This window comes from Phoenix dactylifera, chromosome 1, assembly GCF_051530095.1.
Source record: "Phoenix dactylifera cultivar Ajwa chromosome 1, Ajwa_hap1_PhDact_Kaust_v1.1, whole genome shotgun sequence".
Lineage (NCBI taxonomy): Eukaryota > Viridiplantae > Streptophyta > Magnoliopsida > Arecales > Arecaceae > Phoenix > Phoenix dactylifera.
In genome coordinates this window covers 38,381,258-38,395,212 of record NC_143190.1, presented here as the reverse complement: position 1 = coordinate 38,395,212, position 13,955 = coordinate 38,381,258, and the positions used below count along the sequence as shown (strand labels likewise).

At 37.0% G+C, this 13,955-nt stretch overlaps 1 protein-coding gene across 1 annotated transcript; it reads right to left on the bottom strand.

The window, feature by feature from the left end:
• Positions 1–1,547: 1,547 nt before the first annotated feature.
• LOC103696545 (cysteine-rich receptor-like protein kinase 10) lies at positions 1,548–4,573 on the bottom strand. Its single transcript, XM_089923640.1, has 7 exons — positions 4,462–4,573; positions 3,733–3,896; positions 3,370–3,594; positions 2,573–2,609; positions 2,243–2,480; positions 2,015–2,165; positions 1,548–1,926 (listed from the first exon to the last, which is right to left on the bottom strand). The coding sequence occupies exons 1-7, from the start codon at positions 4,571–4,573 to the stop codon at positions 1,576–1,578; spliced, it is 1,278 nt and encodes a 425-aa protein (XP_089779766.1). The 3' UTR covers positions 1,548–1,575.
• Between the last annotated feature and the right edge of the window lie 9,382 nt (positions 4,574–13,955).

Sequence of the window (13,955 nt, the reverse complement as noted above, 5' to 3'; positions counted from 1 at the left end):
CTGAAACTTACGTGGCTAGGAGTTTGTGTGGGTGTGCAAGAGCCCTACCTGGCCTCAAAAGATATTTGAGACATGGCTAACATAGGTGCTGGTCACAAAATTTGCTGGGTTAAATAGTAAGTTTTAGGTGTTAGATAACCCTGGCTATATATTTGTTAGGGATACAACATGTCGGGAATAGATCGGCTATGCCATTATCCGTACGTGCTCCGTACTTGCCTCAGGGCGGGGCGGGGTAGGTAGAGTCAAGAAAAGGGGTGGGGCAAGTAAAATTAAATGAGGTAGGTTGGATGGGTTGAGTTAGATAAAGTTACAAAATCATTTTTTTTCTTACATATAAATCAATTTAGTTATTTATTTATTTGCCTTGAGGAAGAAATTTGTGAAGATATATATATATATATATATATATATATATATATATATATATCCAGATTGGGTTCGGAGTGGGTTTTACCATTATTTATATCTGCCCCGGATCTATTACGGGTTAGGTGAAATCTGCTCCATTCAAATTGGGTCGGGTCGGGTCGGGTGCCTGATGGGACGGAGTAAATTGTAAGCCCTAGTGTTTGTGCATTCCTGCTAGGTTTAGACCTAAAAATGTTTTATTTTCTTTCAGGAGGGGGTGAGGGGCAGGCAGATGAGCTTTTGGTTGCCTTAGCTCAAAGGAATTTTGAATGCCATGGATCAGCTCTTAATTGATTAAAACAAAGTTCACAAGTGTTTAGTGATCACATATAGCTAAAGACATGAAATCTCGTCACAAGTATTGAAAAGTAAAAGAACATGCTTGGTCACACTCACCAGTAATTTCACCCAATGCCTTATTGCTGATTGGCAGCGCATTTTACCAAGTATTTTTTGTGGCATTTAAATTTTTACTATAAATAATGTACAAACATTGAGTCTCCCTTTAAAAGCTAGCTATCAAAGTAAAACTTTCATGAGTTGTCTTGTGGCTTATTGTTTTACAAAATGTCAAAGAAGTTAAAACTTTATGCCGAATCACTGATGCTTCCTATGCTTTGAAAGACAAGCTTATATGATGAAATTAATGTAACAAATTGCTGTCATGCAGAAATTAAAATGCAATTATTTTCATAGCAAGTGGATATCTATTTGGCAGCTAGGCCATTTCAATAACTTCCTTCTGAAGTAGCATAATAATAATTCTAAGTTTCTGAGTTAGCTTTTCATGCCTTGCCCCCTGAAAAATACCAAAATATGTAATAATCATAACTTTGAAAGATGCCCCTTCGAACTTATGATTTGAAATGTATATAGAACTCTTTAGGAATAATGAAGGCCAATATCTGGTCAAAACTTTTTCTTTCTGATGCAAATATCTAGTTAGCATAGGGAAAGGAAAAAAATATTTTGTACAAGTACTGTCTCATCATATATAATAAGGTATTTTTGATTACCTTGCTTACACATCAAACATATTAAACTATCTATATGTAATTTGTGAAGTCGAAATATAATTCCAAAACTACAAAAACAACCAGCCATCTAGATTTAAAAGGCAGGCTGATGGAATACAAACATTTACTACTACAGTTGTTTCTCCCCCTATTGAGGGTTTAGTTCGGTAATTGACGCCTCATTTGAAGAGAATAGAGTTGATGTACTTGTAGACTGCTCGTGTTTACCTCTAGATGGACCAGCATCTTCAACAAATCCATATGACCCTGTCATGGCATTTGCATAAAAAAATGCAGGCTGTGAGGGAGTTTGGAGTTTCATTTTGTGCCTGTTGAGCATCAAAAAGACTGATAACATGTTTGGCCTGTCACTTGGATTTTCCTGTACACATAACAGCCCAATGTTGATGCATCTCACGATGTCGTGGCTTGAATAATTTTCAGCCATACTTGGATCAACTAATTTCAGTGCTGTCTCATTGGTCCAACATTGCCATGCCTCGTAAAAGTGTGTTAGAATATGGCATAGCCATCTCTAGACTTGTATCATGGTAGAAAATGTAAATGCCAATTTTGTAGTTACTTACATAGCTTAGAAGATTCATCACATTTCCAGGGTCATAGAAACTATTGTTCCTTCTTCTGCTGACGATTTTCAAAACTAATACACCAAAACTAAAAACATCTGACTTAAGGGAAATACTCCCATGTATAGCATACTCTGGTGCCATATATCCACTGCAAACCATTAACAATCAAATAATGTGAACCATTAAGGCTTAAAGCACAGTGAAATTTAGGCTTCAAAAACTTACTATGTTCCTACAACTTTAGTTGTCTTGCTTTCAGTATGGTCTCCACCAAAAAGTCTTGCCAATCCAAAGTCTGCAATCTTGGGATTCATGCTTGCATCTAACAAAATGTTGCTAGCTTTCGGATCTCGATGAATAATTCGTACTCTAGAATCTTCATGAAGATACAATAGTCCACTAGCAATCCCTCGAATGATGTTGTGTCGTTGTTCCCAGTTTAGTTGTTCACTTTTGGCTGCATCTAGTTAATCCAGATAGAGCATGTTTAATGTTATGTACCACTGCCAAAAATGGTTAATTTATTAATTTATAGAGATCAAATTGTATGCTAACCGAAAGAGCATTGCTGGTTTAGTTGGCTAGCACAAACCTATTAACGTATATATTGATCATCCAATTTGACCTTGAGAAGTTCTACATGCTCAGCCTTCCTGAGAAACCAAAACAAACAAAACTCTGGGATTATGTATCACCTACTACGGAACTTCTTTTGAGTGAATTTTGTTCAGAACTTCCTATTATTTTTGAAGTTTTTTTGGCCCTCTTGTTTTGTAAATATGAGTGTCTTTTCTATGTATTTTGGAGTACCTGCATGAATCTTTTGTGAGCATTTTCATTTTGTATACTCATTTTGGCATATGTTAAGAATATAGTCATGTTTTCATATCTAGCAAATATTATTGTGTGTCTTCACAATCTTATGCTATGTGTTTATATTGTGAAATTTTCTTTTCGCTTTGTTAGCTTCATAGATTTTCTTACTAAGCCTATTAATCTTAGATTAATTGGCAGGGATTTTAGCAGACCAGTTTTGACCTCAAATTTCAAACTTACATGTGTATACTCTTTCAATCATAGACGTTCTGTACTATATTTTGGGTCTAATTTTGGTATATGGTTCATTATAAAGTTAACAATTATAACCATTTGTAAGCATAAACAAGAAGACTTATCCCATCTAGTTTGGGTCACGTATTTAGGAATCTTATAATGTCATTTGTCCATATCCAAGCCAAGCAGTCTGAAATGATGAAGTCATTTCTCATATGAAAAATTAAACCTTAAATTACTAAATATGTTTCAGCAGACTTTGCAAGCAAGGTTTGTTAGGGACTTGGAGATATCTAAGCAATGGAAAAAGTACCAAATATAAATGTGTCGAGGCTCTTATTCTGGATGTATTCATAGACAAGCAACTGCTCTTGCATTTCCAAGCAATAACCCAACACTCTTACAAGATTTTTATGGTGAAGCCGAGCAACAAAATCCACTTCATTTCTTAATTGTTCTAGTCCTTGCCCTGAACTTTTTGAAAGCCTCTTTACAGCTATTTCCTGTCCATCTGATAATGTTCCCTGTTAGAAAGCATAAGAGAACTAAGTATTTTATCAATTTGTAACAGAAAATTAGAAGATAGCACTATACGCTGTTTATTATTGAAATTAATGAATCTTTGTCTAAACAGCCAGTAGCTTATACTAATCCATTACTACCTTATAAACTGTGCCAAAACCACCCTCTCCAAGCTTATTTGCACTGGAGAAATTATTAGTGGCTTCTTTGATTGTAGACAAATCAAATAGCAGAGAACTTTTCCTTGTAATATCATTGATGTCTTCCCCTATTAGCAAAAGAATGAGCAAGATAAAAAAACCCTCTGCCGTGTGCACAAATCAATATTTAATGAAAGAATGTGAAGGAAATAGTAGAAGAATTCACAGGGCATTCTGGATATGAATATCTTTGCCCAACAATGTTGCTGATAAATATAGCATGTTTTATAGGTGATTTATTCCTCACTTACATAGACTGCATTGGTTTTTCAAAGTATTATTTTACTAAATAAATAAATAATAAACAACCAATTATCTTGTTTGATCATTACATGAAACCTAGCATGGTCCCCATTGTTTAGGTGGCCACCTGAGCACCTAGGTACCTTGGCACTTGTTGCATACATGGATACTAGCTAGTGCAGCCATCCAAGCACCTACCTGGGTATTTGCACATAACCACTATCTAGTTCTTGAAGGTGCACCTAAGATGGATATTTAAGGTTGCACTAACTAATATCTAAATGTTTTTTATAATTTTTGAAAAAATTAAATAATATAATCATTATGACAAATTTTCTCTGTATGTGAGAGTTACTACATTTCATGCAAATTTAGTGAATCATTATGTAATTTAACTCCAATAACAGACCTATGTCCTTGGTATACCACGAAGGACCTTAAAAGGCTTGCTGCCCAGGTTTCCCTTATTGGTCTGACAACGTTGTGCATCCACAGAGTCTGGCAGATATTTGGGTATAGATGCAACAAGAGAATCCATTCGTAGTTATAAGCTGAACCTAAGACTGTTTAAATTGACACGCCAGCATAGGAAGGCCATAGAACCATGCACATCTGATGTCTAGTGTAAAGCACATTCAATGCACATGGTGATGTGATGAAATATGGATGACCAGGATTTAGGACATGTATTATCTCTACCTTTAATCCATGATGATGGGTTTCTTGTTCATTTATGGTTGATCAAAATATTTTCCATCTTTTCTCCAGAATGGTGATACATTTTGGGAATTCAATCACCCATTTACCATCATAGTTTATTCTTTGGCTACTCTGTGACCAATGACAAGAATTTGAGAATGTCTGTTGGCTACTTACCGATTCTTTTCTTTATAGCCTTCTGTCTCCACAAGGAAATGCAAACAAAGCATGCTAGCATGAGTATGACTACCACAAGGGAGAAAACAATAATGCGAGTTCTTGCTACATTCTTTTCTGAGGATGATAGTGTTATTTTGATGATTAACAAGCAATTATCTAGAGTATGTTATAAGTTAAATCGATACTTCATTAATAAGTCTATTACTCTCAGTATATTTGGATAAATTGATATAGATACATTTCATTGTTTATTTGAATGAATCCAACCTTGAGATGCAGCAAAGTGTGGATTGAGTCGACCCAAAGGATGATTGGGTCGACCCCTGCACTTCAAGAAAGCATTTGGCACACTTCTGCAAATATGGCACAAATGAACAGTGAGTTGGGTCGACCCAAGGAAAGCATGAGTCGACCCAAACATCAAGATCCTCAAACAGAAGACAGAAAATGGTTCTCTGGATTTACTGACAGGGTCGACCCAAGATATAGTTGAGTCGACCCAAGCTTGAGTCGACCCAAACCCTGAGAGGGTCGACCCAAAGGCAAGACAGAACAGAAGACAGAAAAGGTTCTCTGGAAACCCTGTTAGGGTCGACCCAAGAAAAAGTTGAGTCGACCCAACTGAACCTTGAGTCGACCCAAAGAAAGGTTGGGTCGACCTAAGTGAAGGAAGGCTGAATTTCAAGTTTCTGTGGATTCTGAGAGGGTCGACCCAAGGAATGTTTGAGTCGACCCAAGTGAAAGTTGGGTCGACCTAAGGACAGGTTGAGCCGACCCAAACACGGACAGAAGCATAACGGCTAGTTCTGCAGATGTACTTTTTGTCCTTCCAACAGTGAGTAACGGCTAGTTTTTGAATTCTAACCATTGGGGCTTGTCCAATGGAGGTAGGAAACTATTTAAAGGGGCACTATTCATCAGATAGAACAACCTTTCCAAAGAATATCAAAGAGTACACAAGAAAGAGAAAGTGCCCTAATCTTCTTCATCCAAGTGCTTCATTCAAGAATCAAAGAAAGGGGTTGAGCAGATTCAAAGAGTCATCAAGAGCTCCATCCTCCCTTGAAGAGTAAAGCATCCTTGACAAAGAAGAGAGAAGTCACTACAAGCGATAAATACTTTCTAAACTCTTCTTTGTAGATTATATTGTTTTATTTGCTCATCTAGGAGTTTAAATCTTCTTTCTTTATTTGTTAAACTACTTGTAAAGGTTGGTTGGTTAGCCCGCAAAACCAACGGAATAGGTTGATTGGTGAACCCGGAAAACCAATTGTAAAGGTTCGTTGGTGAGCCCGTAAAACCAACAAAGGTTCGTTGGTGAGCCCGTAAAACCAACATAGGTTTTTGGTGAACCCGGAAAACCAAAGTGTAAAGATTTTTGGATTGTGAGCCCGGAAAACAATCCAACTATAATCCGCGGGATTATAGTGAATTCCCAAGGGGTCGCTTGGGGAGTGGACGTAGGTGCTAAGGAGAGCACCGAACCACTATACTTTGTGTTGTTTGTATTGTGATCTGTTTTAAGCTTACTAATCATTCATTTGACATAAGTAAGATAGTTAAAATTAAAAGAAACCAATTCACCCCCCCTCTTGGCTTGTCACCTTGGGCAACAAGTGGTATCAGAGCAAGGTGCTCCAATATTACTCATTGATCTCACAATCAAGAGTTAAAGATCATGACAACCCAAGTGGGATGTTCTATGAGTGAGGGGCAATCTACAAATAGACCACCTCTATTTAATGGCACAAACTACACATATTGGAAAGCTAGGATGAGGATATTCATTCAAGCTCAGATTATGAATTATGGTACATCATTACTAGAGGACCTCACACACCCACACTTAATATAGAGGGCACTATCATACCCAAACCAGAAATGGATTGGAATAAAAGTGATAGAAGATTGGCACAGTTAAATGCTAAAGCTATAAATGTACTTTATTGCTCATTGGATGTAAGTGAATTTAATAGAATATCTACTTACATCTCTGCTAAAGAAATTTGGGACAAACTTGAGGTCACTCATGAAGGGACCAATCAAGTTAAGGAGTCAAAGATAAACATATTGGTACACAAGTATGAATTGTTTAAAATGGAATCTACTGAGTCCATAACTGATATGTTTACTCGTTTTACTGACATTATAAATGGGCTTAAGAGTTTAGGAAAGTCTTACACTAACTCTGAATTGGTGCGAAAAATTCTCAGGTCTCTACCAAGAATTTGGGAGGCCAAGGTAACCGCAATTCAAGAAGCTAAGGACCTCAACACACTGCAATTAGAGGAGCTTCTAGGATCACTCATGACCCATGAGTTGATAATGAGGCAAAACTCGGAAGATGAGGTTAAGAGAAGAAAGCCCATTGCCCTAAAGACTACCACCCCTAAACAACAAACTGAATCGGAAGATTCAGATGATGATGATGAATTTGATGAAGAAGGGATGGCTATGCTTGGAAGAAAATTCAGAAAATTTATGAGAGGTAAGAATAGATTTTATAGAAAGAAACTCTTCCTCAAAGGTAGCTCAAGCAAAGAAAAGGGTAAGGACAAAGAAAAGGAAAAAGAAACTCCTATTTGCTATGAGTGTAACAAACCCGGGCATTATAAGATAGATTGCCCAGATTTGAAATGGATGGCAAGAAAACTGAAAAAGAAGAACTTCATGGCTGAATGGAGTGAAAGTGAGGAGTCAAGTTCTGAAGAGGAAGATCATCAAGAAACGGCCCAAATGTGTCATATGGCCAATGACGATGAGGTAGATTCTGAACTTGACTGTGATTTTACTGTTGATGAATTACATGATGCATTCTTAGAACTCATGGAAGAACATAAGAAACTAATCAATAAAAATAAAGTTCTAAAAGAAGAAAATCAATCTCTTATCAAAGATAAGTTAAAACTGTCTCATAATTATGAAACATTAAGTAGGAAACTTACAAATGAAACCAAGAATCTAATTGCTGAAAATATCAAGTTAAAAGAAGATGCTGAAAAATATAAATCCTTGGTAGATAAATTTACACTTAGTTCTACCAAATTAAATATGATTCTTGATAGTCAAAAAGCTGTATATGATAAGGCTGGATTAGGATATAAAACAAATAGGAAACAAAAATTCTTAAAGAACATTTTTGTAAAAGCTAAAAGTGAAAATATTACTTGTCATTGCTGCAATAAATTAGGACATAGAGCATATGAATGTAACTATAGAAAGTCCAGTCAAAACAAATTAAGTAATAATCAAAAGATTAAATTCAAGAAAGTTTGGGTTCCAAAAGGAACATCAAGTACTAACCCTAAAGGACCCAACATAGTTTGGGTACCTAAAGCTCTTTCTTGATCTTGATTGCAGGGGTGTCTTGCAGCTGATAAAGTGGAAAAACGATGGTATCTAGATAGCGGCTGTTCAAGACACATGACCGGTGATGTAAATCAATTTGTCACCTTGGAATCAAAGAAGGGTGGAGTAGTAACCTATGGAGACAATGGTAAAGGGCATATCATTGGAAAGGGTAAAATTTTCATTACTCCATCTATTTTTATAGAAAATGTCTTATTAGTTAAGGGATTGAAACATAATTTGCTTAGCATAAGTCAATTTTGTGATAAAGGGTTTAAAGTCACATTTGAAGCATCTGTATGCATAATCACAAATCCTAAAGATAATAGCATTGTACTTGTAGGACAAAGGCAAAGAAATATTTACTTAGTAGATCTTCATGAGTTAGGCAAGAAAAATGGATTATGCTTAATTACTAATGAAGAAAAGAAAAATGAAACTAGTTGGCTTTGGCATCGAAGACTAGGACATGCTAGTATGGAATTAATATCAAAACTAGTCAAGAAGGATTTAATAAAAGATGTGCCAAAATTGATCTTTAAAAAGGACAAAATCTGTGGACCATGTTCATTGGGAAAACAAACTAAATCATCTTTCAAATCAAAGAATATAGTCTCAACAACTAGACCATTTGAACTCATACACATGGATTTATTTGGACCTACTAGAACTGCAAGTCTAGGAGGGAAGAAGTATGGACTAGTTATTGTTGATGATTTTTCAAGATATACATGGGTTTCATTTTTGGCCCATAAGAACGAAGCATTTTCAGAATTCTTGAAACTGTATAATAATATCATAAATGATAAGAAACTCACCTTAGTAGCAATTCGAAGTGATCATGGTACTGAATTTGAAAATCAACACTTTGAAGAATTTTGTACTAAAAATGGTATTTCACATCAATTTTCAGCACCTAGAACGCCTCAACAAAATGGGATTATTGAAAGAAAAAATAGGACATTGGCAGAAATGGCACGCACGATGTTGTGTGAGTCAAATCTTCCAAAGTACTTTTGGGCTGAAGCTATAAGCACTGCTTGCCATATTCTAAATCGAGTTTTAATACGACCAATAACCAAGAAAACTCCTTATGAACTTTGGAAGAATAAGAAACCAACTGCTAAATATCTTAAAGTATTTGGATGTAGATGTTTCATCTTAAACAATGACAAGGAGGATCTAAGTAAATTTGATGCCAAATCAGATGAAGATATCTTCTAGGATACTCCACATCTAGCAGGGCATACAGAGTATTCAATAAAAGAACTCTAGTAGTGGAAGAGTCCGTCAATATTATATTTGATGAGTCTGATAGTGAGTCTGCTAGGAAAGAAAATATTGTTGATGATGATACAGAAATTATCGACTTTGAAAAGTTGAATATTGATGACGTGCCAATTCAAGATAAGGGAGATGATTGCGTGCCACCACAATCTCAAAACTTGCCAAAGGAATGGAGGTATGCATATGGACACCCTAAAGACTTAATCATTGGTGATCCATCTCAAGGGGTAAGAACTCGATCATCTCTTAAAAATTTAAATGATTATTTTGCTTTTGTTTCACAATTAGAACCTAAGACTTATGAAGAAGCTGAAAAAGATACTAATTGGATAAATGCCATGCAAGAAGAATTAAATCAATTTAAAAGAAGTAATGTATGGACATTAACTGAAAGACCAAAGCATAACTCAGTAATTGGAACAAAATGGATATTTAGAAATAAATTAGATGAAAATGGAGTAGTTATAAGAAATAAGGCTAGACTTGTAGCTAAGGGATACAATCAAGAAGAAGGAATAGATTTTGATGAAACATTTGCTCCTGTAGCTAGATTAGAGGCGATTAGATTACTTCTAGCATTTGCATGTTTCATGGATTTCAAATTGTATCAAATGGATGTGAAGAGCGCATTCTTAAATGGTTTTATTGAAGAGGAAGTATATGTAGAACAACCTCCTGGTTTTGAGAATCATGAATTGCCAAATCATGTGTTTAAACTACATAAGGCATTATATGGATTAAAGCAAGCTCCTAGGGCTTGGTATGATCGATTAAGCAAATTTCTGCTTAATAATGACTTTAGTAGAGGAAATGTAGACAAAACACTATTTCTCAAAAGAAAGGACAAAAATCTATTAGTGGTTCAAATATATGTAGATGACATAATCTTTGGTGCCACAAATGATACTCTTTGCAAAGAATTTGCTGATTTAATGCATGGAGAATTTGAAATGAGTTTGATGGGAGAACTAAGCTTCTTTCTAGGATTACAAATCAAACAAACTAAGGAAGGCATTTTCATTCATCAAACTAAGTATACAAAGGAAATACTAAAGAAGTTTGGGACTGAAAATCATAAGGGAGTAGGCACTCCAATGAATCCTACTAGTAAGCTAGACAAAGATGAAAAAGGGAAGAGTATTGATATTAAGCTTTATAGAGGACTAATTGGATCCTTGCTCTACCTTACTGCTAGTAGACCAGACATCGTATTTAGTGTAGGAATATGTGCTAGATACCAATCAGATCCTAAGGAGTCACATTTTAGTGCTGTTAAAAGAATCCTTAGATATTTAAGAGGAACTACAAATATTGGATTATGGTACTCTAGAGACTCTTGTCTAAATTTGCTTGCATACTCAGATGCTGATTTTGCTGGATGCAAATTAGATAGGAAAAGCACAAGTGGCACATGTCAATTCTTAGGAAATAACTTAGTATCATGGTTTAGCAAAAAGCAGAATTCAGTGGCACTGTCAACAGCTGAAGCTGAATATATAGCTGCTGGTAGTTGTTGTGCTCAAGTACTATGGCTTAAGCAACAACTCGAGGACTATGGAGTTAAGCTAGATAATATTCCTATTAAGTGTGATAATACTAGTGCCATCAATCTTACTAAAAATCCGGTTCAGCACTCTAAAGCCAAACACATAGAAATACGATATCATTTTATTAGGGATCATGTGCAAAATGGAAACATATGTATTGAGCATATATGCACTGAAAAACAATTAGCCGACATATTCACAAAACCATTGAGTGAAGATAGATTCTGCACGCTAAGGAGGGAATTAGGCATATGTGATCCTTTTTATTGAAGAAATATAAAAGGGAGCAAGTAGTCTCATGATACATTCCTCCAATTTCCAAAAACCCATGAAACATGAGTCAAACTTGTTATCTACAGATTCCTTACTCATGTATCATTGTCCCAGAAAGAATTTATAAGGATTGGAAGCCAAGAAAATTTTTAGAAGCAAAAAGGAAGAGAAAAGAAAAATTCTGCACTTGGGTCGACCCAACCCAGAATAGGGTCGACCCAACGTTGAGTCGACCCAAGAAATTTCTTGAGTCGACCCAACGTCGGGACCCCACTGTTAAAGGGGGACCCGAGAGCACTATTAGGGCACTGTTTGCCCTTGTCCTCTTCTGAATACTCTAATCCCCACTCTCCAAACTCCTCCAAACTCCTCCAAACAGTAGATTACCTTAAGATCTTGAAGAAATGGGACCCAAAAGAGCCGTAGCCAAGAGATCCGGAAGAGTCTCACGGATCCAACGTGAGGAAAGGCAACCTACGGAGCCATCTACCGTGTCTCCACAACGTGAGGCACGTGCGGAGCCACCTCCTCCTCCTTCCCCCTCAGTTATACTTGCAAGATTTGCGGGGAGACCGGTTACAACGGGGAGAAGGATCCATTCCGAGTTCTTTGATCAAGAAGGGTTTAGGTTGAGGGAATGGATCCAAAGGCAAGGTTGGGAGTATCTTTGTTCCCTAGATGTGATGATCTACCCCGGATTAGTTCGGGAGTTCTATGCCTTCCTTAAAACTGTAATGGGAGGGCTTGTTTCAGAAGTTCGAGGAGTTAGGGTTCGAGTTACCGAGGAAAGTTTGAGTGAGCTACTTCATCTACCCTGCGAAGGAGCCACTCCGGAAAAACCAGAAAACAAGATGAGAGCTCTGCAGTTGATTATGGAAAATGAGGGCTTTGACTTCTCAGAAAAGGTAATAGCAAGCTCTTTATCTGCTGAAATGAGATTATTGCTTAGTATCATAAATAGAATTTTATTTCCAAAGAGCGGGAGATTCGATCGCATCACAGAGCGAGATTTAGTAGTGATGGAGTATATTATTCAGGGTATTCCCCTGAATCTCCCGGCCATGATACTAAAGCAGATGAGGAAAGTGATCTGCAACTCCAGAGTATCCCTACCTTATGGTATGATACTCACTTTGGTTTTTCGACAGCACGGCATATCTGTCGAGGGGGAGGTATCCAGGCATCTGCTTCATACTGACACATACACTGCACGGACACTTATACGTATGGGTTATGAGAAAGTAAACGGGCAATGGATTCATACTGGAGCAGGGATTCAGGGTGAGGCACCAAAGGGTGAGGCAGAGGATGATGCACCAGATATTGGAGACCCTATCCCTGAGGATGAGGAGCATATGGATCATCCTACTGTACCTTCCGAGGCTGGACCATCGTCATCTGCTCCTCCGAGAGATACAGATGAGTTCTGGAGTAGGCTGACTGAGATTATGACAGCTCAGGCCAGGACCATCACTGACGGGCTGACGAGCAGATTGGATATTATGTCAGCTCAGGCGAGGACTGTCACTGATGGGCTGACGAGCCGACTGGACATCATGACTGCGGAGATCAGTGATCTGAGGCAGCAGGTAGGAGCACTCCGGAGAGAGAGAGAGACCCATGGACCTTCTGTGCCACAGGCTGCTGAGTCAGAGATATCGGCACAGAGTCATCCAGCTCGTCGTGCTCCACGCCAGACACAGTCTCACCAGGCTCGACCTCCCCTCGCCACGTACACTAGGAGGATGAGGACTAGACCCCAGCCACTAGATTCTCCCTAGGCTGATTTTAGCATTTCTGTTTAGAGCCTAGGCTAGATATCTAGTTCTCATATGTATTTTGCTTTTATCATGTATCTTTAAACTTTGATTAAGGAACATTGTATCTGTTTTTGTTTATGGGCATGAATGTACTAAAATGTTCCTATTTTGATCAATGAAGTTTGAATGCTTGTTATTTATTGTGTCTTTTCCCATGCATCTATTTGATGATAACAAAAAGGGGGAGAAGTAAAGAAAGAGTAATGTAATAGGGGGAGAAGTAAAGACAGAGTGATAAGAGAAGTAAAGAAAGAAGGAGAAATAACGAAATAACTTGTAAAACAACTTGAAAATCATATAGGAAAGCATATGCATCCAAGGGGGAGCAATTTGCAACAATGAAAATGATCAAGTCAAAAATTTCTATCAAATTTCAGAATTTGGCACATAGAATTTCAGAATTTGGCACGCACCTTTCACACCTCGATACATAACCTGAAACTCATGTTTTATCTCAAATTTTTGGAGTTTCATCTTTAATGAATTATAAATGAAAGGGGGAGCAATTCAAAAAGTCAAATTGGCAACATTTGAATGATATAGGGGGAGACTTCACTCTTATATATGAAAAGCTGAAATTCAGCAAGTTAAGCCCTTTCAAATACTGATTTTAAAATAAGTATCAAAAGGTTCATACTCTTTATTTTGTAATCATCAAAAAGGGAGAGATTGAGGATGATAGTGTTATTTTGATGATTAACAAGCAATTATCTAGAGTATGTTATAAGTTAAATTGATACTTCATTAACAAGTCTATTACTAGAGA

Excerpts from the sequence above, each read along its gene's own strand:
- LOC103696545 (XM_089923640.1), bottom strand. The coding sequence starts at position 4,573 with ATGGATTCTCTTGTTGCATCTATACCCAAATATCTGCCAGACTCTGTG. Across the intron at positions 3,595-3,732 it reads GTTTTGGCACAGTTTATAAG|GGAACATTATCAGATGGACA; the intron begins GTAGTAATGGAT and ends GCTTTCTAACAG. Across the intron at positions 2,610-3,369 it reads TATTTGGTACTTTTTCCATT|GTTTGTGCTAGCCAACTAAA; the intron begins GCTTAGATATCT and ends ATACGTTAATAG.